Source organism: Puma concolor, chromosome E4 (assembly GCF_028749965.1).
Source record: "Puma concolor isolate L17-30 chromosome E4, mPumCon1.1.hap2, whole genome shotgun sequence".
NCBI classification, from domain to species: domain Eukaryota; kingdom Metazoa; phylum Chordata; class Mammalia; order Carnivora; family Felidae; genus Puma; species Puma concolor.
This window is the reverse complement of record NC_141683.1, coordinates 4171721-4196936: the sequence shown is the minus strand read 5'-3', so window position 1 is coordinate 4196936 and position 25216 is coordinate 4171721. Positions and strand designations below refer to the sequence as shown.

The 25216-nt window shown below is 44.1% G+C and overlaps 1 protein-coding gene and 1 long non-coding RNA gene across 2 annotated transcripts in view; one reads left to right on the top strand and one right to left on the bottom strand.

Annotated features, from left to right (window-relative positions):
- The window catches only part of LOC147572254 (uncharacterized), a 171499-nt gene that overhangs the window by 80923 nt on the left and 65360 nt on the right, over nt 1-25216 (top strand). The window lies entirely within an intron of this gene.
- On the bottom strand, nt 688-1617 carry LOC112851652 (olfactory receptor 10J1-like). Its single transcript, XM_025915137.2, has one exon. It carries the CDS (start codon nt 1615-1617, stop codon nt 688-690), a length of 930 nt encoding a protein of 309 aa, XP_025770922.2.

Sequence of the window (25216 nt, the reverse complement as noted above, 5' to 3'; positions counted from 1 at the left end):
ACCCATTCCACTCACCAACCTTTGTACGTCCTCATAATGTAGACGCCAATACGATTTATTTGGTGCTACGGCGTTCATCACTTTCAAGGGATTTCAGTCACTTTCCAAAAATGTTTCTCTGACATGATCATGAGAACAGGTTGCCGTTTTCCCATCTGGCCAACCTGGAACTTCTACGGAAAAGATCCTGAATTCAAGCCTAGTGAGTTTTATGGAAGCTCCCATCTCTGAGATCCACTTAGTTATGGTGTTTAGGATGCAAGGAACTTGAGTTGCCAGGGAAGGATTTACTTCAGCTTGGGTTTAAATGTGTGTAGCTCTAGGTGGGTGAAGGGGAAACCCCACGTCCAAAACAAGGACATTACAGATTACATTTAAAACGTTAGCCCTGTCCCGGAGCAGCCTCCCCAGGCTAATCACTCCTTCTGTCCTGATCTCATTCTGCCCACATGGCACATCCACTCCCCAGAAGTTCCTTCCGTGTTGACGTCCCATGCTGTCCGTGTCCACGCTCCAGGGAAATGTGTCCCTTTCTCCAGTGACTGAATCTGGAATGCCTTTGTTCTCTCTGGCCCACCCACTGCTGTAGTAAGTTCTAGAATTTTAACTCTAGGGACTGTGGGCCCTTCTCTGCTTTCCCTCTCTAGCAAATCTTATAAGACCCTCCATTGAAGTGGGCCCATCTTGTCAGGAAAGCTTCCTGCCAGCGGCCCGGAGCAGAGCATCCTTGACCTCCTTGTTCCTCAGGGTATACACCACCGGGTTCAGCAGGGGGGTGATGACGGTGTAGGTCACCGAGATCAGCTGGTCCTGATCCCTGGTGTTCTCCGACTTGGGCTTGAGGTAGGCGACGGAGGCACAGCCATAGTGGACGACGACCACCGTGAGGTGAGAGGCGCAGGTGGCAAAGGCCTTCTTCCGGCCCCGGGCGGAGGGGATCTTGAGGATGGTGGAGACGATGAGGACGTAGGAGATGAAGACCAGGCCCATGGGGACCAGGATCACCAGCACGCTGATGATCGCGGTCAGGGTCTCATTGACCGAGGTGTCGACACAGGAGAGCTTCATTACAGGTCGGATGTCACAGAAGAAGTGGGCCACCTTCGTAGCACAGAAAGGCAACCTGAACACAGATGTCACTTGCGTCGTCGCCACGATCAGCCCGATGCCGCAGGCGCCCCCCACCAACTGCACACACACCCTCTTGTTCATGATGACCGTGTACCTCAAGGGGTTGCAGATGGCCACGTAGCGGTCGTACCCCATCGCCGTGAGCAGGAAGCAGTTGTTGATGGCCAAGGTGATGAAGAAGAACATCTGGGTGGCACAGCCAGCCAAGGAGATGGGCTGACTCAGGCCTACAAGGTTACAGAGCATTTTGGGTATAATGACGAGTGTATATACGGTCTCTGAAGCGGACAGCATGCTCAGGAAGAAGTACATGGGCGTGTGGAGGTGACGATCCACACTAATGATGGTCACGATGACGACGTTGCCGGCCAGGGTTACGACATACAGTGCAAGGAACACGACAAACAGGCTGAGCTGGTGCTCGTGGAAGCTGGAGAAGCCCTGGAAAGTAAACTCACTCACCCAAGTGTGATTCTCTGTCTTCATCAAATCGTATGTGGGATCTAAGAAAGAAAAAACCATGTAAGGGACCTAGACGCGTGACTTCTGTCAGCTAGGCTGGGCAAGTTCTTGTGGTTAATCTGCCTCGGGCTTTGCTTATTGATATGCACGTTCATGTTTATTCCTTGGGGGAACAGAGAGTGGAAGAATGTCATTTTCTCACTAAGAGAAGGAAGGTGGCTTTTCGAGTTTACTGCTGGAAAGATATCCTACTTCTAACACGTGCCCACTTGGGTAAGGAATTAGCATCTCTTAGACCAGTCTCATCATCTTGATCCGAGTGTAGCGATGGGGATGTTACAGAATTGTTCAGATGAGCATGATACTTAACAGTGTAAGCATTTCTGTTGGAATTCAGACAATTATCGAATACATCCTGGCTCAGTGGTGTCCTGCCGAGCTCCAGGGTCTGCGGCCACCAGCAGAGCTGCTAGGGTTTGGCTGGATCACCTGCCACCGTGGTCCCCTCCCCACGCCGCAGCTCTGCGGGTCCCGTCCCCCTCAACCTTTGCCCTCCGGGCCTCTTCCCGAGGCACTACTCATTTTTCAAAGCTACCCAAAGCCCGTGACACCTATGAAACCCTTTCCTTTCTTCTCCACCCCACCTCCCCCTCTGGCTTCCGCTTCCTTCCACAGGTAGGTAGCACAGAGCTGTTTACTGGCTCTTTTGTCTGGAAAGCACCTTACAGTGGATTTGTGATTACCAAAGACATTTACATCCTTTCATTTCATTCCCATCCGGTGGAACGGGGAGAACAAGGAATACTGGTTGTCTTCAGATACAGAAACTCTTTCGGGAATTGCCCGGGGACACCTATCAGCCCGAGCCCATGGCTTCTGATCCTGTCTCCAATGTCCCTCCCGCTACCCAAAACTGCAAAGTAGACCTGCCCCACCAGGGCGAGATCATATGGTCTCTGAGAATAGGGACCGTGTGGCCACTGAAATTGGGGCGTAATATCTGCTGGCAGAGTCATTACCGGTCCTGCCCCACCAGATACATTGCCTGGGAGGAAGCAGAATGCTGGAGTGAAGAAAACCACAGTGAGGTTTTCTTCAGAGAAGAGGAGTAAATGTTTTTACACCGTCTCCTTTTCCCTGCTGTCTGTGCGTGTGACATCAGCAAAGAGCTACAGCACTGGGCTAAATTTTAACACTGAGATTATAAGCCTAGGAGAAAGCATGACACTACTAACATTTAATTGGAAAATACACCGTGGTGCAGCTCGTCCAACAGGCTCTACCCGATTACCAACCAACATATAATTATGTAACCAAGTGGCTATAAAAAAAATAAATTCGATAATGGAAACGATGGAGTTGCCTAAAAAGTACATTTTTGCCAGAAGTAAAGCGAATCACCCACATCGCAAAATGGTTTACTATCGGGTAAAAAAACAAAGGTAGGCTTTTCGAGTACTTTTAACATTAACCAACTTCTCAGAAACACACCATTTTTAATAAAGAAAATCTGCAAAAAGATACAAGAGATTGACACAGTTACGCCTTGAACCCCTTGGAGCAAGCATGTTACGAAAGAAAATGGCATGAGGTTGCAAAAAAACAGTGCAGTTTCACAGACCATTTCTTAAAAAAAAAAATTTTTTTTTAATGTTTATTTATTTTTGAGAGAGAGAGACAGAGCACAGCAGGGGAGGGGCAGAGAGCGAGAGGGAGAGGGAGACACAGAACCGGAAGCAGGCTCCAGGCTCCGAGTTGTCAGCACAGAGCCCGACGTGGGGCTCGAACCCACAAACTGTGAGCTCATGACCTGAGCCGAATTTGGACACTCCACCGACTGAGCCACCCAGGTGCCCCTCACGGACCATTTCTTGACAAGGGAGGTGGTTTGGCATTGATGTGTGCACCGTGGTAAGAAACTTAAACCTGCTCCACGAAGCTTTGTCAACAGTGTCTCTGGATTATGATCTGTTAATAGAACGTAGCCAAGGAATCATAGCTGATAAGTGGCAGCCTCCGTTCTTTATTGGCCAAGGTACGCTTTAATCCTGGGAAGCCAGGATTCCTTAGGGTTAGCAAGGCATCTTTGAAAGTGACAGATATTCGTAGACACCAGGACCCTTTTTAGTTTAATTTAACCCTCTAACGATAATCATGGCCCTTTGTAAACCGTGGAAGTCTTTTTTGAAATCTCACTTACTTTTCTTCCTGCAAACCTGTGGCTCAACAGAAAAATGAAAGTAGAGGTCAGAGATGTGGCCCATTGGTCACAAGTATTCACAAGTCAAGGTCATGAAGCAAAGACAGTGTGGTCCTTCCACCCGCACTAGGGCCAGTCCAGGGATGGCAGGGGAAGGAAGGTCACAGGGGCTCCTTGGATACTAGATATCCCCTCCAGCTGGAGGAGGAGCTTTTAACCAAGAAAGGCTCTCTGAGGACCATCTCTTGAGGTTTCTGGGTGCCCTCCCCTGGGCACCCGTGAAAGCCACACCGGGGCTGGAAGGAAGCCAACAGCCAGCGGCCGGGGACCTCGTTTTGTGTGGGGCTCATTTCCCGCATCACCTGGGTCTGTGCTGCGGCACTTTGGGAGTAGAGACAGCAGTGGCTTATTTGTCAGGCTTCATTTTTTAAATAAATATTCTATTTTTATACGGTTGGGCCTTGAAAAACCATGGTTACAAAGCCCCAGTGAGCTTGAGCTAAGAGCCGCTGCTTGGATTCCAGGAAACTGCACAGTTCTCCCTGTAGTCAAGAGCCCTGCTCGGTATTAGAAGCTGGGGTTTTTTTTTTTTTGTTGTTGTTGCTTTTCTTTTTTCCTTTCCTTTTCTGGAACCAAAACAGTCAAATATGACTATATTTGTTGTCCTGTGAGGTTCAGAAGTGGGAGAGTAAAGCTCAACGGACCTTTCTAGAAGGCCAGGAGACCCACTGCAAGCATCCAAACAAATGCGAGCCGGGATTTCAGCCTCAGGGACCCAGGCAGACAGTCAGACACGCTGGGCCTCCTGAGCCCAGCTCCTCGCCGCTTTCCCTGCCCCAATTCCGTGCACTTTTTCTCCCGAGAGTGTCTTATTCTATTTTTCTCTTTTATATTGTTAAAAGATAGACCGCGACGTATTGAAAACATGAAGCTTATTTGAGCAAAAATCAAGTCTGGCAATGACAAATGGGAAGTGGTTAGGAGTGCCCAACCAGCAGGAACCCGGGGAGACTTTTCTAGAGAAGAGGTAGAAACACGGGGAGCATCCAGTGGCTGCAGCTTGAAGCCTACTTGGCCCTTTGTGATTGGTTATCCTTAGTATTTTGATTTTGTAACTGTGAGGCGTTTACAGGCTCAGATTTGGGTTCGTTTCTGGAGGCGCCACGGTGGTCCAGCCAGCCAGCCCGTGGCCTCTGTGTTTAATTAACCTAACAGAGATTCCCTTATCTGTCCCGTGGCCAGATCCTGATGGCACTCTTCCAAGTGGAGTTTTCTACACTCAGCAAAAATGAAGGGCTTATATTCATATCTTTTTTTTTAAATCTTTTTTAATGTTTATTCTTGAGAGAGAGAGCACAAGCGTGAGCAGGGGAGGGGCAGAGAGAGAGGGAGACGCAGAATCGGAAGCAGGATGCAGGCTCCGAGCTGTCAGCACAGAGCCCGACGTGGGGCTTGAACCCACGAGCCGTGGGATCATGACCCGAGCCGAAGTTGGACGCTCGACTGACTAAGCCACGCAGGTGCCCCTATGTATTTATCACTTTTAATACACTTTATACTTAACGCTATGTTTGAAGCACGCAAATTGTGGGGCATCACATCTGGGAACTCGTCACTCAACCCTAGGCTGTTCTCACGCGTTTCTCTTGACCCCCTTCCCCCAGCCATGACTCCTTTCTAATTTTGTGTTTATTTTCGTTTATTTCATACCTTTATTGCATATATATGGGTTTAAGCAATGTGTTGTATCTATTTCTGAGCTTTATAAAAATGATCTTCTGTATATAATTTTCTGAGATTTCTTTTTTTAAATGGGTAACCAATTACCCTAGCACCTTTGTTTGAAAAGCCTCCTTTCTCCACTGGCCCACAATTCTCTCTGCTATATTTCACAATCGTATGTACGTGTGGGTTAGTTCAGGGACTCTCTCTCCAGCTCCGCTGGTCAGTTTGACCCCCTGTACCAAGATTACACTGTCTTAACAGTGATAACTTTAAAATAAATCTTAGGGGCGCCTGGGTGGCTCAGTCAGTTACGTGTCCGACTTCGGCTCAGGTCATGATCTAGTGGTCTGTGAGTTTGAGCCCCGCATCGGGCTCTGTGCTGACAGCTCAGAGCCTGGAGCCTGTTTCAGATTCTGTGTCTCCCTCTCTCTCTGACCCTCCCCCATTCGTGCTGTGTCTCTCTCTGTCTCAAAAATAAATAAACGTTAAAAAAAAAAAAAGAAAAAAATGAAAAATAAAATAAATCTTAGTTATCAGAGAGATCAATGCCTCTTTATTTTTAAGTGGTTGCACAGTTGCTTTTCCATTTTAGGTCGGGTTTGGAACTGCATTGAATTCAAATATGAGGGGTGAATTGATATAGGCTATCTCTCCATATATTTAAATGTCTTTAACCTTTTGTCGGACATCTTCAAGACCACCATGGAGCTAGATGATTCCGTCGGATCATGCCGAAAAGCTGTTGTAGTCATGGTTATGGTTTATCGCAGTGGGAGGGTGTGCATGTGAATCAACAGGGGGGGGAAGGGGCTGGAGCAAAGTCCCGGAGAGAATTAGCTTCAGCTTGTGAAGTGTCCTCTCCCGACCGAGTCCCACAGACATGTGTGAATTTCCCACCACCAGTGCATGATAAGTGTGAAGTGACATCATCCCGGGAATCTCACCTGAATCTTGGTGTCAAGGGTTTTTGTTAGGGGTCAGTCACGTGGTCACACAACACCTGTGTTACCAAGAGCAGGGGTTCAGCATAAAGCACATTGTTAACATAAGTTATCTCATCAGACAGGGATTTAACGCAAGGCCTCGACATATAAAACGCTTATCAAACCGCGTAATTCAGAGGCTCGGAACTCCTTTCCCAGGAGCTGGCCACCAGCCAGTCCTCAAGATGAGCCTTTCTTGGGAATATCCAGGGTTTGAGCAACCCAAGGCCTCCCGAGCTAACCCTTTCCCGCACAGATCTCCGTAAAGAAAATAATTTTGTCATGTTTTTGAAAACCTTTTTTCAGATACAGGAGTGCTGATGCATAGGGGCACTTGTACCCCAATGTTTACAGCAGCACTCTCAATAGTAGCCAAATTATGGAAAGAGCCTAAATGTCCATCAACTGATGAATGGATAAAGAAATTGTGGTTTATATACACAATGGAGTACTACGTGGCCATGAGAAAGAATGAAATCTGGCCTTTTGTAGCAACGTGGATGGAACTGGAGAGTGTGATGCTAAGTGAAATAAGCCATACAGAGAAAGACAGATACCATATGTTTTCACTCTTATGTGGATCCTGAGAAACTTAACAGAAACCCATTGGGGAGGGGAAGGGAAAAAAAAAGAGGTTAGAGAGGGAGAGAGAGCCAAAGCATAAGAGACTCTTAAAAACGGAGAACAAACTGAGGGTTGATGGGGGGAGGGAGGGAGGGGAGGGTGGGTGATGGGTATTGAGGAGGGCACCTTTTTGGATGAGCACTGGGTGTTGTATGGAAACCAATTCGACAATAAATTTCATATATAAAAAAACAAAAATAAAAAAAAAATAAAACCCTTTTTCGGAGACACAATTTCAAACGGACAGAAAAGTTGTCAGAACAAAAACTGTTAAACATCTTGTATCCAGATACCCAATTATTTCTATTTCGCCCCACTTCATCAATTTTTTCCTTCCTCCTCTGCTTCTATAATTTTCTTCCAAATCACTTGAGAGCATGTTGAAGCCATTGTCTCACAGCATTTTAAATATTTTCGTGTGTCCTCTGCAAGACAGGGAGCATTCCCTTGTATAACCACTGTGTAGTTACTGAGAATCGGTGTATATGTCCAGAGAGAGATACATGCGCATATATGGCATCAAATACGGTAATAGCGTTACCTAATCCGCAACTCATTGTAAATTATGCTGGTTGTCTCGATAATGTCCTTTACAGCTAAGCGTCTTTGCAGCCTAGGGTCCCATCCAAGATTACCCATTGCTTTTTGTCCGCCTCTTCCTTTAATGCCTTTTATCTGAAACAGCACCTTGGTTTTCTTTGTGTTTCTCAGACTTGACACTTTTGAAAACTACAGGCCAAGTGTTTTGCAAAATGTCTCTTAGTTTGGGTTTACCCGAGGAGGGGTAGAAATTCTAGTTTTTCCCTCACATTCACCTCCAATTCTTTTGGAATTTTCTCTTTTTTCTTTATCCTCTGGTTTAATCTTCATGATTATATTCAGATGATGAGTTTTCCACAAGAATATCACAAAAGTGACGCTGTATAATGAGGAAGAATGAAATCATGCCATTTGCAGCAACTTGGATGGAACTGGAGGGTATTCTGAATGAAATAACTCAGAGACAGATATCATATGTTTTCACTCATATGTGGAACTTGAGAAACTTAACAGAAGACCATGGGGGAAAGGAAGGGGGAAAAATAGTTACAAACAGAGAGGGAGGAAGGCAAACCATAAGAGACTCTTGGATACTGAGAACAAACTGAGGGTTGATGGGGGGAAGGTTGATGGGGTGGGGGGGGAGAGGGGAAAGTGGGTGATGGGCATGGAGGAGGGCACTTGTTGGGATGCGCACCGGGTATTGTATGGATGCCAATTTGGCAATAAATTATATTCACTAAAAAAAGTGATGCTGTGTTGTTCTCCGTGCATCGTACTGGGAGTCACGTGTTGTCAGTTTGTCCCGATATTAGTGGCGTGACCTGTAATCTCTCGTTCAACGCAGTCTCCACCAGAGTTCTCTGTTGTAAAGTCAGTATTTTCTCTTTCTCGAAGGGTGATCTGTTGAGATGAATGCCTTGTCTCTCATCAAATTCTCGCTCTCCAGTTTTAGGATCCATTGTTGCGTTTCTAACTCCATCATCCTTGCTGTAGATTGGCATTCTACGTAAGGAAGGGATCTATTTACATAAAACTAGATTTCGGTAGTGTAGATTCTATTTGGTAACGTTAGATACTCTAATGTTATTTTGATGTTTACATCATCACCGAATTGGTCAGTGGGAGCTGCTGTCATCTGGCTCCCCTGTTCCTCTGACATGTCTCCATTATCCATTCGTAACTTTTTTTTTTTAATTTTTTTTTTCAACGTTTTTATTTATTTTTGGGACAGAGAGAGACAGAGCATGAACGGGGGAGGGGCAGAGAGAGAGGGAGACACAGAATCGGAAACAGGCTCCAGGCTCCGAGCCATCAGCCCAGAGCCCGACGCGGGGCTCGAACTCACGGACCGCGAGATCATGACCTGGCTGAAGTCGGACGCTTAACCGACTGCGCCACCCAGGCGCCCCCATTCGTAACTTTTTTACACACCAGCCCTCTCATACTTCTCTCGTACTTCCCCGGTGCTGGCCCTCGAACCAGTCATTTCTGCAGGGAGCTCTGATACCCTTTGGTGGCGGATGGTATTAGAAACCGAGATCTGGATATTGTCATTGCTTGTAATTAGTCTTAGACTCTCAGTGGGGAAAAACAACTAGAAAGTGGGATGTGTGTTGGTGTCTGCGGATTAACATCTGCATCTTAAAATCGATGATTTCACGACGGTGTCTGCAATTCAAACTGTCTCAGAGTATATTCTGATGTTGCCCCTTTCCATATTTATAACTCCTGTCTCCAGCAATAAGAAACCTGGTTCATATTCTCAATATATTTGCACATTTGCTCGTCTAATATACATAGAAAGTTGTTTCTAAATTGCTAACCTGTGCCACGTCAAAAACCAAACCTACTAAATGGAATTTAGAAATGTTCTATACATTTATCTGAGCATGTGCTTTTGCAATACAAATGGACTGTATTCTGTGTACTGTTATAAACTTGCTTTTTCGTATAACAATACATTTGAGATGCTTTTACAAATCAGTATATGAAGATTTATCGCATTCATTTGAACAACTGCGAATTGTAGAATAAGAACATAGTGTAATTTATTTAACCTATCCTATATCAATGGATAGTTCAGCTGTTTGTGGGTTTTTAGGCATATTCTAGAGAATCACTCTTCATATATAATTGTGCACTTCTGGGAGCATATCTACAGGCTACCCTCCTGAAAGTGAAATTCTTTGGTCAGTGATATGTGCATTTAAGGACTTAATAACTATTGCTAAACTGAAGCCAAGGTAGGACATTTGTATACATTTGGCGGAACTGAGAATGCTTTCTTACCCACATTTCCATCAACTGTGGGCATTGACCAATTTTTCTTCAGCGTTTGGCAAGATGATAGGTAAAAATGCCGTTTTATTTTTTTCTTTGAATTTTTATTTCTCTAATTATGAATGAGGCTGAGTATCTTTTCATATGCCCGTTAGTCATGTGTACTTCCTTGGCTGTGAACGTCCATTGACGTATCTTGCTCAGTTTTTTGTATCGTATTGTCATTTTCTTATAATGAGTTCTATAATAGGGAAATATGCCTTCTATCATACATGTTGTAGATCGTTTTCTTCCATTTATCATTTTTACTGAGCTTACGGGTTTCAAATTTTATTAGTATTATATTTATGTGTGGATCAGGGCCTCCCTGACTACAAGATTGTTTTTTTAAGTATCCCTATTTTCATTTATACTTTTTATGTTTCAGTATTTGATTCATCTGGAATTTAATTGGTTTTAAGAAACAAATTTAGAAATATTTCTTAAATCAGATATACCTTTTATTATTCCCGATAACTAGGCATTGTCTCAACACCATTAAAGGGGGAGCAAAATTTGCCATCCCAAAATGTCTCTCGGGTATGGGGATTATTAAAAAAATTTTTTTAATGTTTATTTATTTTTGAGAGAGAGACAGAATGTGAGCGGGGGAGGGGCAGAGACAGAGGCAGACACAGAACCTGAAGCAGGCTCCAGGCTCCGAGCCGTCAGCCCAGAGCCCGACGCGAGGCTCAAACCCAGAGTTTTGAGATCATGACCTGAGGTCTATGCTTAAGCAACTGAACCACTCAGGCACCCCAAGGGATTATTTAAAACTGGTTATTTTTGGGGCGCCTGGGTGGCGCAGTCGGTTAAGCGTCCGACTTCAGCCAGGTCACGATCTCGCGGTCCGGGAGTTCGAGCCCCGCGTCGGGCTCTGGGCTGATGGCTCAGAGCCTGGAGCCTGCTTCCGATTCTGTGTCTCCCTCTCTCTCTGCCCCTCCCCTGTTCATGCTCTGTCTCTCTCTGTCCCAAAAATAAATAAACGTTGAAAAAAAAAATTAAAAAAAAAAAACTGGTTATTTTTAACAGCACACGTAGGTGGAAACTGAGTAGAATTTGCCCTTTTGTAAAAGACATTTGCATTTATAAGGGAAAAGTCCATTTGTAAGGGTGTCTCCCTCACTGTACCAGGAAGAGGGGAATGACTCACTCTGTTTAAAGTCTCATCAGATCTGCATCACATCCTTAGCCTTATTGGCTGTGCTTTTCATGGTCACCTCCCACTATCCCCCCCCTCCCCCACATATTCTTCTGTCTTAGGCTGAAAAAGGTATTTGAGATGATGGCTTCATTTATTTGGGGGGAGTACTTAGTTTTCCTGGGTGTTTCTCCGATGCATACAGGAGGTATGTATGTTGTTAAACTTTTTTTCCCTCCCATTTACCTGTTTCATATCAATTTTATATCAATTATTAGGCCAACCAAAGAACTTAGAAGAGGGAAAACCTTCTGCCCCTATGTCATCTATTAAATAAGAAAAACATCTTGCATCGTTACTCTGTGATACTACTATATGCTGATCCCACCCCCCACCATTCTTCTTCTTTGGAGTTTTTCTAGTTATTCGCACATTTAACAATTAATGGTGCTTTTATCGATTTCTTATTTGTATTCATAGAAATTTAAGGAGAAGAAACATCCTTAGTTTTTACAACTAAGATAGTTTACAACTAAGATATCCGTTTGGATAGACGGAGCCTGTCTATCCAAAGTGGGATTTAAAAGGAAATGCTTTTAGGTGTTTCACAGAGGTTTAAAATCTTCTCCATACGGAAAATGCCCATTTCCTATTCCCATGTATTTGCTGTGTTTTGTTTCATTTAGAAGTGGGCTACTTCCATTGTATCTTCTAAAGAGCTATTGTTTTTATCACTTATCTTTCCAGCTCATTCTCCCTGGCACCCTAATCCAAAAATTTCTCAGTTTATAAAGTCCTACACTCTATACCTGCGGGTGTTTATATCGTTCTCAGGGGCTCCTGCCCTGAGACTGCCCTGGCTCTTCTTTCTTTCCTCCCTCCCCTGTTAAGATTCCACAGACTATCATTTTCCTTGTTGCTTTGCATTTACCTTTAATTCACTTGCCCCTGTTTTACCTGGCGTAATACCAGCTTTGGTTGAATCAAATGTTGCTTGTGGAGAGCACCTGGGCAGCTGAACTTCACTGGTGAAAAATATGTTACTATTGTCACGCAATTAGCATGCGTTTGCTCCCTGGTAAGTCACACATAGAAACGACACCGGGTGGAGGTGTCACACAAAGGGAACTTTATTTGCAACAAATAAGGCCATCTCAGGGAATAACTTGCAAAACCACGCCTCCGCCCCAAGGGAGGGTGAATGGGGTCCTTTTATGTAGGATTAGGATGAACATTTAGAAAGGGGATCCTTGTCCCTGTATGTAGAGGCGTGCATAAGGTCGTGAATGCACCTAAGGAAAACACGCCTGTTTGTTAATGAGGCGTGTGTTCCTCCTTGGGCGGAAATTTTAGCATTAAAAGGAGGTAAAGTTCTTTCCATGTGTCCCTGCGCGGTCCATCTGTGCAGGTTTGAGTTGGCTGTTGAGCTCAAACTGGTCTGGGGCTCCTCACGAGGGCAGTCGTCACTGCTTGAGGGATAGTTTGGATTTCCACCACCCCCAGATGCGATCCCCAGCCAGTCTCTTGCCTGAGTCAAAAGATGAGCTGGAGAGAAGAGCTTAAGGGAAATGTGGGACAAAGGTTGGTGGGCACATGCAGGTGGGTGGCAAAAGTCAGGTTTTGGGGTCTTGCTGGTGACGCTGGTAACTGGTTGCAATACTGTGATTTGAACGAACATATTTGGTCACTGAGATCACCCAAGTTCATTTCTCATACGTATTTGGTCTTCCTCCAGGCTTCCTGGCTCACAGCTCCCCAAATCCTCCAAATCCTTGAGCAGTTAGAGCAATGGAGACATCTTTTGCAATATTAAAGTAATACCTGGTCTCTTGTCCTTGGGCATCAGAGCCAAAGGGTGAGATGACTGTCTCAGTAATCATAACGAGCCCCTTTCAACCACAGCTGTATTTATGTTAACGAGGTGAGTTTTGGAAAATACCTGAGGATTGGGGCTAGGTGGCCGGAAACAAGAACAGGGGAACCAGCCGTGTGATTAGACACTTGGAACGTTCAATCCCCATGACCTCTCTGGAACGTTCAATCCCCATGACCTCTCAGGAGGGGAGAGTTCCTGGAGATTGTTTGAGTCACCAATGGTCAATGCGTTAATCAATTGTGCCTGTGTAATGAAACCTCCATAAAAACTCAGAAGAACGGGGTTCAGAGTGTTTCCAGGTTAGGGAATGAGAATATATCCATGTGCCCCTGTGCGGGGCCCCAAATTCACGAGGACAGAAACTTCTTTGCTCAGGACCTTGACCTATGCCTCTCTTCATCTGACTGATGACTTGTATTCTTTAACATCCTTTGTACTAGATTTGTAGTCTAGTCAATAAACCAGTTTCCTGAGTTTTGAGAGCGACTCTAGCAAATTAACAGAACCCAAGGAAGGGGTCGTGGGAACCTCTGATTTATAGGTGGCCAGGTGACAACCTGGGCTTGCGATTGGCATCTGAAGGAAGGAGGGGTTCATCTGGTAGGACTGAACCCTTCGACCTGTGGGATCTGATGCTGACTCCAGGTGGTGAAATCAGAATTGAGTTGAATCGTAGGACACTCAGCTGGTGTTGGAAAATGGCTCAGGGGTGTGGGGAAACCACCCCCCCACACACACATACACATATCAGAATTGGTGACCCGAACCCCTTTACTGCTCTTACTTAAATTTCATGACATTTCACAGTAAGTGGGGTATTGATGTTGGTGAGCAACGTGCTATATTTCCCACCTACCATGCGCACGATCTCCGGTCCTCCAACTTCTGGAGGTTCTTCCTTATCCTTGTTTTCCGCAGATGATTTGATGGAGGGAGGCAGACGGGGGATGGGCTAGATGGATGATGGACATTAAGGAGGGCCCTTGTTGGGACGAGCACTGTGTGTTGTGTGTAAGGGATAAACTGAATTCTACTCCTGAAACCAATGCTACATTGTCTGTTACCTGGAATTTAAAATAAATGAATGGGGGCGCCTGGTTGGCTTAGTCAGGCATCTGACTCTGGATTTTAGCTCGGGCCATAATCTCACAGTTTGTAGGATCGAGCCCGTATCAGGCTCCGCACTGACAGTGAGGCCTGGTATATATTCCCATCACCACATTCGCCCGCTGTGTGTGCCTGTGCTCTGATTCGGAGCCGAGCACACCCTCCCCCTGGGGGCCACTGCACGCCCCCCTGGCTGGATGCCCGTGTCACAGCCCCTCATCTTCACTCAGGACCTTGGCTCCGCGGTTCTCCCCTGTCTCCTTTGACTCATCAGGTTTGTACTAGCTCACTTTCATTTACAGACTTCTGTGTTCTAATTCCCGTTGCGCTAAAAGAATGAAAACAGACACAACCTTCTTTGATCCCACATCCTTTTCCAGCTACAGGCCCATTTATGTGCTCCCCTTCTTACCAAAACTCTTGGAAGGAATTGCATTGTCTTCAGTTTCTCTATCCTCTAATTCCCACTAAATTGGCTTTTTCACCATTATATGCTACCAATACAGATTTTTTTTTTTCCAGTGGGACTAATCACCCCATTTTGCCAAGTCTAATGGTCAATTAATTGTAACTCACCCTACTGGGCATGTTGGCAGCATTTGACCCAAATATGTGACTTCTCTTTCTTGGAAACCGGTTTTCATGCAATTTCCAGTACATGCCCTGAGTGTTAGTACTTTTCACTTTGTTTTTGTTCCCCCACTGTTCCTTCTCTTTCCTCTTCTCCTCAGTCTCTTGGTGTTAGCTCACCTCAAGATTCAGCCCCAGACCACTCTTGTGTTTATCCTCACCTCTTATGTTTATCCTCACCTATCCTTGGAAAGTTTAAACACTTTCCGAATTAAATCTCTACTCCATACTGCTTTTCAGGATGTGAAGTTGTATGTTCAACAGTCAGTCCATTATCCCTGCTTGGATGTCCACTTGGCCTCTTGAATAGAATGTGCCCCCGGCTGAACCGGCCAACTCCTCATGCAAAGGCACACCTTGTTCCAAGCCGCCGTCACCTGTAACATGGGCCTAGCAACAAGGTCCTGACTGGTTTCTCCTTGTTTCCCCTCTGGCTCTGGGAGTTGATTTTCCACGCAGCCAGAATAAAGATTTTTTTTTTCAAGTTTTATTTATTTTTGAGAGAGAGAGAGCATGATTTGGGCAGTGGCAGTGAGAGAGGGAGATGCAGAATCGGAAGCAGGCTCCAGACTGTGAGCCATCAGCACAGAGCCTGACGCGGGGCTCGAACTCACGGACTGCGGGATCATGACCTGAGCTGAAGACGGACGCTCACCTGACGGAGCCACCCAGGTGCCCCCAGAATAAAGATTTTAATACATAAACCACATCAAGTCGTCGCTTGCTTAGATGTTCCTGCAGTGACTATCCATCCCATTCAGAGTCCCTGCCATAGCTTGTGAGACCACAGTGTGACTCTCCCCCGTCATCCTGCTCATTGTCTCCAGCTGTGCTGGCCTGTTTAATGCCACAGCTAACCCTCCTCGGACCCTTGGCTCTGATCTCAGCCTGGAGTGCTCTTCCCCCAGGTCCTCCTACGGTTGGCTCATGCCTTCATTCCATGTCTTTTGTCCTTTTTCGCTTTATCTTTAGACACTTGCTACGTACCAAAATGATGCAGATCACCTACACACTTTTGAAGTCAGCTACGATCCTCTTGAAGTACACGCTCCGCGACAGCAGGAACGGTGTTTACAGCCTATTTGTTTTCATTTGTGCTTTCCGCTCTCTTCTATTTAGTATTTTGCCTGGTGTATAGTTTTCCCGCCCTTATAGCCAACCTTCTTATTTTGTGTCAGATAGCTAGCGATGAGTGCTAGAAGGACCATAAAAGAGCTCCTGGAGAATGTCACTGGTGTGCTTGATGATAAATGAAGTGGTCAGGGAAGGAGCACATGAGCTCGTCTCGCCGGAGGCCTGACTGATGGAGAAAGAACAAACGAGAACGTGGAGAACCTGCACTCTAGACTGAAGGAATGGTAGGTGTAAAGGTCCTCAGAGGGAACAAACCTGCCGTGTTGATAGATGTTGGAGTAGCGGGGGGTTTGCAAGAAGAGATGACGCCCTTCTTAAAGCACGGGCGGCAAGGACAGGCAGAGCTTTATAGGCCATCAGGAGGAAGGTGGATTTTATTCCGGGTGCAATGGGGATCTGTTGGATAGTTTAATGAGGGGAAGGGTGTCATCGGATTTTCATTTTTAGAAGATCACTTTGCTATTTGGTCGAGAATGGAATGGAAAAGCACAAGAATAAACAAGGAGAGTGCATCGTGAGAGACTCTTCCTGGATCAGAGTAGTTTTGGTGGAGATGGGAGGAAACGGATAAATTCGCGTTGTGTTTTGTAGATAGGGCTGACAAAGCTCGTCAGGAGATCCCAGTCTAGATGGCCCCAAAGGCTCATTTTCTCTCTCCTTTCAGTAGTTTGGCAAAGAGCTGACACAGCAGGTCTAAGAAATTTCAGTGGAAGGAGAGGCCGACGCCAGCTGCCAAGTTCTCGATGCTGCCCTTCTTTGTAACAGGGCTGTTTCCCCCTGGGAGCTCCTGCTGTTGGATAATCACTTAGATAGTCCCTGTTTCCCCTTTTTTATAAGTGTGTCATTCCCGTGGTACACCCAGCCCACTTGTGCACAGCCAAAGCTATGGGTTAAGGAGAGTTGGGAGATTGTGTGTCCTCGTGAATATTTTCTCCTTACAACCTTGTTTGGTTTAACACCCCGCGGTGCTAGCAGGATCTTGTCTTTTTCTTCTTTTGCATAAAAATGTGCTGACCGATGCCATTCTGGGGAGGAGGAGGAAGGAAAAGATAGGATTCAAGATAGGCTCACTGGGTTTTGGATCAAGCAACTGGGTAGAGAAGGTATCATTGGCTAGTTTGGGGAATGGATACTAATTTTGGATGTGTTTTATCTGGAATAATCCTACACCTCTAAATGGAAGTGGCGAAAGTAGGCAGCCAGTTAGACTAGCTTGGATCCGGGAAAGACCACAGCTGGAATTATAAATTTGGGATTTCCCCTTATTCTTCATAGCTATCAGCATAACGCAACAAGAACTAATCTAAAGCGACCTTTTCTTTAGAAAACGTTGTAGAGGGAGTGGTCAGAAACCTTTCCCTTCACAACAAGAGTCCCAGCTCCAGATAAATGCTAGGCTATAAAATCATGTGGTGTGAAGTCAGAGGATAATTCTACCAAAACTTTAAGGAATAAATAACCACACCAGTCTTTTAAAAAGGTGGGAAGGCTAGAAAAAGAGGGAGCCCTTCAAATTGTTTTATGATGGGCATAGCATTGAAAACAAAGCCTGATTTGATTATCACACATACACTGGACGGATACGCGCGCGCACACACACACACACACACACACACACACACACACACACGTGTTGGGGAAGACGAATTTATTCTACCCTTGAAGGTTTTTCTAGCTGGACTAAGAATCAGGTTGATGAGACAGATTAACAGAAGAAAACCCAATTTAATAGCAAATGTGTGGAGAAGCCACACAGTCCCGGAATTTCAAAGACAGGCAACAATGTGAGCTCAGGAGAAGGGTGGGGTCTGAGGATACAAAGGGGAAGAAGATGGTTAGTGGGAAGGTGAGAGCAGCTGTTTGGAAAACAAAGGTGCCCTGTTATGCACAGAAGTTTCTTAGGTAGCAGGAATCTCTGTTAATAGTGCTCTTTCTGGTACTGGCATACAATTGAGGGGGAGGTAAAGAGCTTCTCCTGAAGCTGCTGGGTTTTGATTGCTCAAAATAGCCTATGTGACAAAGTAACCCATCTTGGGGCTGCCTGCTGTACACATGCAAGTAGACAGAAAATACGGATTTCACTAAAGTAAATAAAGAGCAACCAGTACCAGATTAAAATAATAGTATCCTGTGGCAATGCATCACAGCCATATTGCGTGTGATCAATGGGAAAACCACTGGATCCAAAACTCTTGGGATTCAAAAACGCGCTTCATCACTTATGGACTACGTAATCTTCGCCCTGTTGTTTAACCTCTAGGCGCCTCAGTTTCCTTTTCACCAAAGTTTATATAACAGTCGTACCTATAAAGTGGGGGTAATAATGGTGTCTACGTCCCAAGGTTATTTTGAGAATGAAACTAATTAGCAAACATCCTTAGGAAAGTACCTGACACATGGTAAGTATTCAGTATGTTCCCTATTATAATACCAGTAATACAAGCATTCTGGATGTTTCAATCTATTAATAAATTTAATAAACCATAAACCATATAAATAAAAAGAGGAAAATTATATGCCTCTTTCTCTAGATGCTGGAAAGGATATCCAATAGAATGTAACAACCATTCTTCATTTAAAATAGCCAATTAAATAGGATAGATGAATAATTCTGTAACATAAAAATGAGAAACACTCCCATTAAATAAAACAAGACAGTGGGGCGCCTGGATGGCTCAGTCCGTTAAGCATCCAACTTTGGCTCAGGTCGTGATCTCGTGGTCTGTGGGTTTGAACCCCGCATCGGGCTCTGTGCTGATGGCTCAGAGCCTGGAGCTTACTTTGGACTCTGTGTCTCCTCTTCTCTCTGCCCCTCCCATGCTCATGCTTTGTCTCTCTCTGTTTGTCAATAATAAATAAACATTAAAATTTTAAAAAAAGAGAGACAAAATGGTCACCATAACCATTACTGTTTAACTCCATTATTGTTGTGTACTGACCAACAATATTACATCAAGAGAAAGAGTGAAAAGGTATAAAAACTGGAAAGGAAGAGGTAGAATTGTATTTCCCAGGTAATATAATAGAATACTTGTAAAATAACCCAAGAGAATTCACTGAAAAATTATTACATACATTAAAATTATTCCACAAGGACTCTGGGTTCAGGTTTATCATTTTCCTAGCTACACGGGAATAAAAGCCAATTAATAATATAATGGAAGAAAAGCTATTTCCAATTGCAAAATTATAAGAAATGTCAAAGAATAAACAGAAATGTGCAAAATCTATAGAAAAACAAATTTCTGGTACAGATAAAATGGTATAGATTCATTTCTCTTCTTAAGTACAACTATAGCCCCTGGAAATAACCCAAGAGGCAACCAAAGGAGAACTCTGAGAGACGGGGAGAGGAAGCCAGACGTGTTTTGGACCTCAGGCCTACAGAAACAGCACAGTGGCAGGAAATCTTAACCTTCCCCATCCCAACATAAGGTCACCTTGGCCCCTGTGTTTCCTGCCCATCGACCTGGCTCTTTTCCTATCCTGGGTCAAAGAGGAGTCCCTCCCACAACAGTTGGCGAGCCTAGCACCGCCACCCACTAATAAGTAGCCAGGGAAAGTGTGTTCTCTCCCTGCAGGGCCTGTAGCTCCCCTCCCTGACCCAAAACATTAGGGCTACTGATCCACCAAGAAACCCAGTTCTGGAAGCCTCTTTGACCTTGTGAGGCTGATGTTTCCCTCCATCCTCCAGAGACAGAGTATAGGCATGGGGAGTACTAGTAGAAGAGACGCTCCATTCCCACATGTGAGGAGCGTGTGACCCTAACAAGCCCTTGCCTAGAGAAGCCTCTGTCCCCAAGGCTCAGACTCCCCTCCACACCAGCAGCCCAGCCTGGGGAAACCCCTGGTAACCCTCAGGCAGCACCGGGAGGACCATCTCAACAGCCCCAAATAAGCCAAACACACCAAATAACAGAAAATGTTCTGAAAATTAAATATCACTAGAACCACAGGCAACAAAAGTAGGCCAGGCCCTGCATGCTAACCCTAAAATGGGCGACTGCCTGCTAAAATAAAAGACTTAAGTGGGATCTTGAGTCTTCTCACATAATAAACAAAATGTTCAGGATGCAAACCAAAAGTGAGTAACAGAAGGACAATAGGAAAACTTTCTAAAAACATAAAAATTAAGCATCCTGCTTCTAACAAATCCATGGGTCAAAGACCACGTCTCAAAGGAAATAAAAGAATACATAGAAAGGAGTGAGAATCAACGTAGGATGTGTCATACATGAATGTGGCTAAAGCAGTGTTGCTGGGGAGATTCATAGCACTGAATGCTTACATTAGAAAGGAAGGAACTTCTCAGATTGGTAATCTAAAGTTCCTGCCTCAAGAAACTAGAAGAGAAAATAATCCCAAAGCAAGCAGAAAGAAATGGTAAAGAGCAGAAGTCAATGAAATAAAACAATAGGAAAATAGCAGAAGAAAATCCACGTAACAAAATGGGTTCTCTGAAAAATCAACAAAATTGATAAATCTCTAGAAAGACTGACAAAACTCGAGAATACACAGGTCACCAACATCAAGAATGAAATGAGGGTATCACTACACATTCTGCAGCTATTAAAAAGGATGATATGGAAATACTGTGAGCAACCTTGTTTCTAAATCCAGCAACTTGACAGAAGTGGATCAAGTGCACTTGATCAAGTGCATCCTCAAAAAAAACCAAGCTACCAAAACTCAGCCAGATAATCTGAAAAATCCTATAACTGTTGGATAATCTGAGTCATTTTAGAGCCATTAAAGAAATTGAATTCATAGTTTAAAAACTTCTAAGAAATCTCCAGGCCTAGATGGTTTCACTGGAGAATTCTACCAAACATTGAAAGAAAAATCAATATCAAATATGAACAATCTTCCAGAAAACAGAAGAGGATAGAACACTGATCAACTCACTTTAGGAGTTCATAATTTATGAGGCCACTCTTGTTATTACACCACGTAAAGGCTGTACAGATAAAACTGTTGATAAGTATCCCTCAGGAACTTAGATGCAGAAATCCCTAACAAAATATGAGGAAACTGAATACAACAATGTATAAAAAGAATTACACTCCGTGGCCAAGTTGGGATTTATTTTAGGAATGCAAAGCTAGATCAATGGTCACAAATCAAACAATGGTATCCACCAGATTAACAGATGAGAGAAGAATGATCATATAATGACTGACATCAACTACAAAGAAACACTTGATAAAATCCAGCACTCATGACAAAAATTCTTTGCAAGAATAGAGGGAAATTACCTCAATGTGACAAAAAGCATATCTGAAAAACCTGTACTCAATGGTGAAAAACTGAATGGTTTCCCCCTTTCACCCCCACAACATTAGGAATAAGGCAAGGATGTCTGCTTTCACCACTCTTATTTAACATAGTAATGGAAGTTCTAGTCAGTGCAATATGGCAGGAAAAAGAAAAGGCATACGGATCAGAAAGGAAGAAATAAAACCGTCCTCATTTATACAGATGACCTAATCGTCTATATAGAAAGACCCAGAGAGTCTACCAAACCCTACCCCCAAAACTCCTAAAATTAGTGACTTAAGCAAGGTCATAACACACAATATCAACACATTTCTGTAAACTAACACTGAATGTATGGAAACCAAAATTAAAAGCACGATATCATTTACCATTTCTCCTAAGAAAATGAAATGCTCAGGTATAGAATGTGTGTAAAATTTGCATGCTGAAAGCTACAAAATGGTGATAAAGGAAATCAAAGAAGACTTAAATAAATGGAGAGACCTACTGTGTCCATGGACTGGAAGATTCCACATCATAAAGATGTCAATTCTCTTTAACTTGATCTATAGATTTGATACAATTCCTATGACATCCCAACGACGTGCTTCATAGTCATAGACAAGCTTGTTCTAAAATTGATACAGAAATACATAAGACTTAGAGTAATTAAAACATTCCTGACAAAGGATAAGAGGACTCACTTGACTCAATATTGAGACTTGCTCTAAAGCTGCATTAACCAGGACAGTACAGTATTGGAAAGCATAGACACTGACTGCAACAGAAAGAAACCCAGAAACTGATCCACAGAAATATGCTCAACGGACTTTTGACAAATGTGAACATTCAGTTCAGTGGAGCCTGATTGCCTTTATTTATTTTTTTAATGTTTATTCTTGGGAGGGGGGAGGGTCAGAGAGAGAGGGAGACACAGAATCTGAAGCAGGCTCCAGGCTCTGAGCTGTCAGCACAGAACCCAACGCGGGGCTTGAACCCACGAACCCACGAACTGCGAGATCATGACCTGACCTGAGCCAAAGTTGGATGCCTCACCAACTGAGCCACCAGGTGCCCCAGATGATTGCTTTTAAAGATTGGCCTGGAGTAAGTAGTTATCTGCAAGCAAAAATCAAACTTTGACCTCAACCTTAAACTTGAAACAAAACTAACTCAGGGTGTCTGGATGGCTCGGTTGGTTAAGAAGCAGACTCTTGATTTCAGCTCAGGTGATCTCACACTTGGTGGAATCAAGCCCTCCATCAGGCTCGGTGCTGATGGTGCAAAGCCTGCTTGAGATTCTCTCTCTGCCCCTCCCCCCCCCCCCGAAAATAAACTTAAAACAAACTCAAAATAGATCATCTAAATGTAAAACATAGTACTATAGAAGTTTTAGGAAAAAAATAGAGAAAAATGTTAAAGTTCTCTCTCAAAATAAATAAACTTTAACTCAAAAAGAGATCATTTAAATGTAAAACATAGTACTATAGAAGTTTTAGGAAAAAAATAGAGAAAAATGTTAAAGTTCCTGGTTCCAAAGGAGACTTGAGCCAATGGAGAGTAACGCTATGTTTTTGAATACGGAGACTCAAGATCATTAAGATGTCAATTTTCCATAAATTATAAATGTGGTAGGATTCCCGTAAAATAGTGCTGGGGTGTGATTTGCTTGTGTGTGTTTAACCGTGTGGAGAATGCTGTGTGCCTTTGGGGCGGGGGAGGGTGGGTTGTAAATTGAACAGACTGCTTCTAAGACTTATGCGAAGCAAAACATCCAAAAAAAAAAAAAATTCTAAAGAAGAATGGCAAATAACTAGCTCTGGTAAATAAAACGTTGAAAAAAAAATCCATGATAATTAATGTTGTGGACACACGGAATAAACACATAAATGCGACAGAATAAAAATCCTGCCTTGTTTTTGCATTTCCCATTCTTCATTTCACAGGAGTTTCATTCGCCCCAGGGTAAACCTGAAAGAACCCAGAAAAAAAAAAAAAAGTCCATTGAATTTCAAAAAGATCTTTTTTAAACTCTTAACTAAAGCATTTGTCTTAAAAGCCGAAAGTTTTTAACTTCAACAAACTTTTCTAGAGAGGAAAGCCTCTTTTAGCTTACAAATCATGGTTCTGAATATCAACCTCTTCATTACAGGGTCAGGGACACAGCTGAGTGCCTAGATGCCTTCAAGGAGGGGCTGAGAGAGGTCCAGGGGCCCCAGAGTAGTCATAAGGAAGGTGAGGTGCACGGACCACATTGGTTAAAGAGCACGAGACCAGGGTCCTCTCAGTAGATGGCACCTGGGGCACCTGGGTGGCTCAGTCGGTTGAGCGTCTGACTCTTGATTTCGGCTCAGGTCATGATCTGATGGTTGTGAGACTGAGCCCCATGTCGGGCTCTCTGGTGAGCACGGAGCCTGCTTGGGATTTTCTCTCTCTGCCCCTCCCTCCACCCCATCTCTCTAAAGAAATAAACTTAAAAAAAAAAAAATAGATATCACCAAAGATGGCCACTGGGGGTCATGTATCTCCATAGGATCCAACGCGGAGCAGTTAGAAGTGACCGTGGACTTCTCTGTGGTAAGACTTCTCTGTGGTTCCCTCCTCTGTGGTAAGGAGACTAGAAGCCTTGAGCAGAACTTGACTGATTCGCCCCGAGGAGAATGGGGGAACAGGGGGGAGCAGGAATTGAATTCAATTATGTTTACTCATAAAGTGACTTAGTCGCTAAATTGCCCCAGTGTGCATGGAAAGGACTCGAGGCCTTTTCTTTTATCCGTCCGATTGGGAGCTCAGAATGACCAAATAGATTGAATTGTAGAACTTCTAAAAGTTAGGTGTTTATGCACCCGCATGTGTTGGGTTTAAATTCATAATCACTTAACACATTTTGATATTTCTGCATTTCAAAAGTATTTTGCAATGAGAATACTGTATACTCATGTGTTTATTGTGTCTCTTTACAAATAGCTCAGGAGAGTAACTTTGACTTGCTCAGCAATTACAACTGCTAATCACCGTGTTATTCAACACCTATTTCGTCTCACAAGTTGAGTCTGAAGTTCACCCTCATTGTTTTATATATTTTTGAAGCGAATAATGGTGAATAGTCTTTTATTATTACACATTGAACTCAGTTGCTTTGTTTTTATGGAAGTTTCATGTCAAAAATCCTTTACTGTTGACTTTTTTTTTTTTTAGCTTTCCAGGAGTAATAATATTAACCTAATATATCAGAAAGATATTTTGTTGACCCTTTTTCATATTTTCATTGAGCTTTATTTCCTTGCCTTTGTGACTGGGCTTGTGAAGGGCTCAAGACCCAATGTGAAGGACGTTTTCTGAATTCCTGCCCCCTGCCCTGACCGTCCCCTGGTCCCTCTGCCTTCTCTTACTCTCCTCTCACTGGAAGCTCCCATTTGGATCTGCCTCTCATTTGTCTTTCTTCTTACTCAATTTCACAGCGTTCTTTGAGCAGTCTGCTCCCTGAGCCATCTGTCTGCTCTTCCTCTGAGCCCCTTGGTCATCCCGTCCATGGGGGGGTGGGCATTGCTGTCAGCCCCACAAGGACTTCTTTGTGTAGCTTGTGTTCAGCCAGAGGAAGCAAAGGGTCAGACCCAGTCATGTGCGCTGTTTCTCTGGCCAGAGCTTCACGACTCTCACATGTGGTTAGGAGTCCCCTGTGTGTAAATTCCCTTCTCCTCCACCCCCAATTTCCCTTCCCTTGAAGCCCCATGTGTGAGTTACAGGAAACTTGCAGGGTGTTGCTAGAAAACCTTCTCTCTAGAAGGTTTCTAGCTCATCCCAAACCCATTTCCTGAAAGATACCTCTCTTTTTGCTTCCCTTATCTTCTTAAAACACAAGGTGATTAGTTTTTGGCCCAGTCTCCATTTTAATAACCACTGGTTCAAGCATCCAGTTTATGTTAAAAGGAGATTCAGTCAAGTGTGATTTTAAAGTGGTTTATACTTCAGGGGAGTGGACTGGTCATTTTAAATGGAAGCTTTTGAGATGAACACTAGATCACGCTCTGACCTTGCAGTTATCTCCTGGAATGGGGCCAATGGGCATCTGTTCACAGGCCTGC

Coding starts and splice junctions, on each gene's coding strand:
- LOC112851652 (XM_025915137.2), bottom strand. CDS start 1,617: ATGAAGACAGAGAATCACACTTGGGTGAGTGAGTTTACTTTCCAGGGC.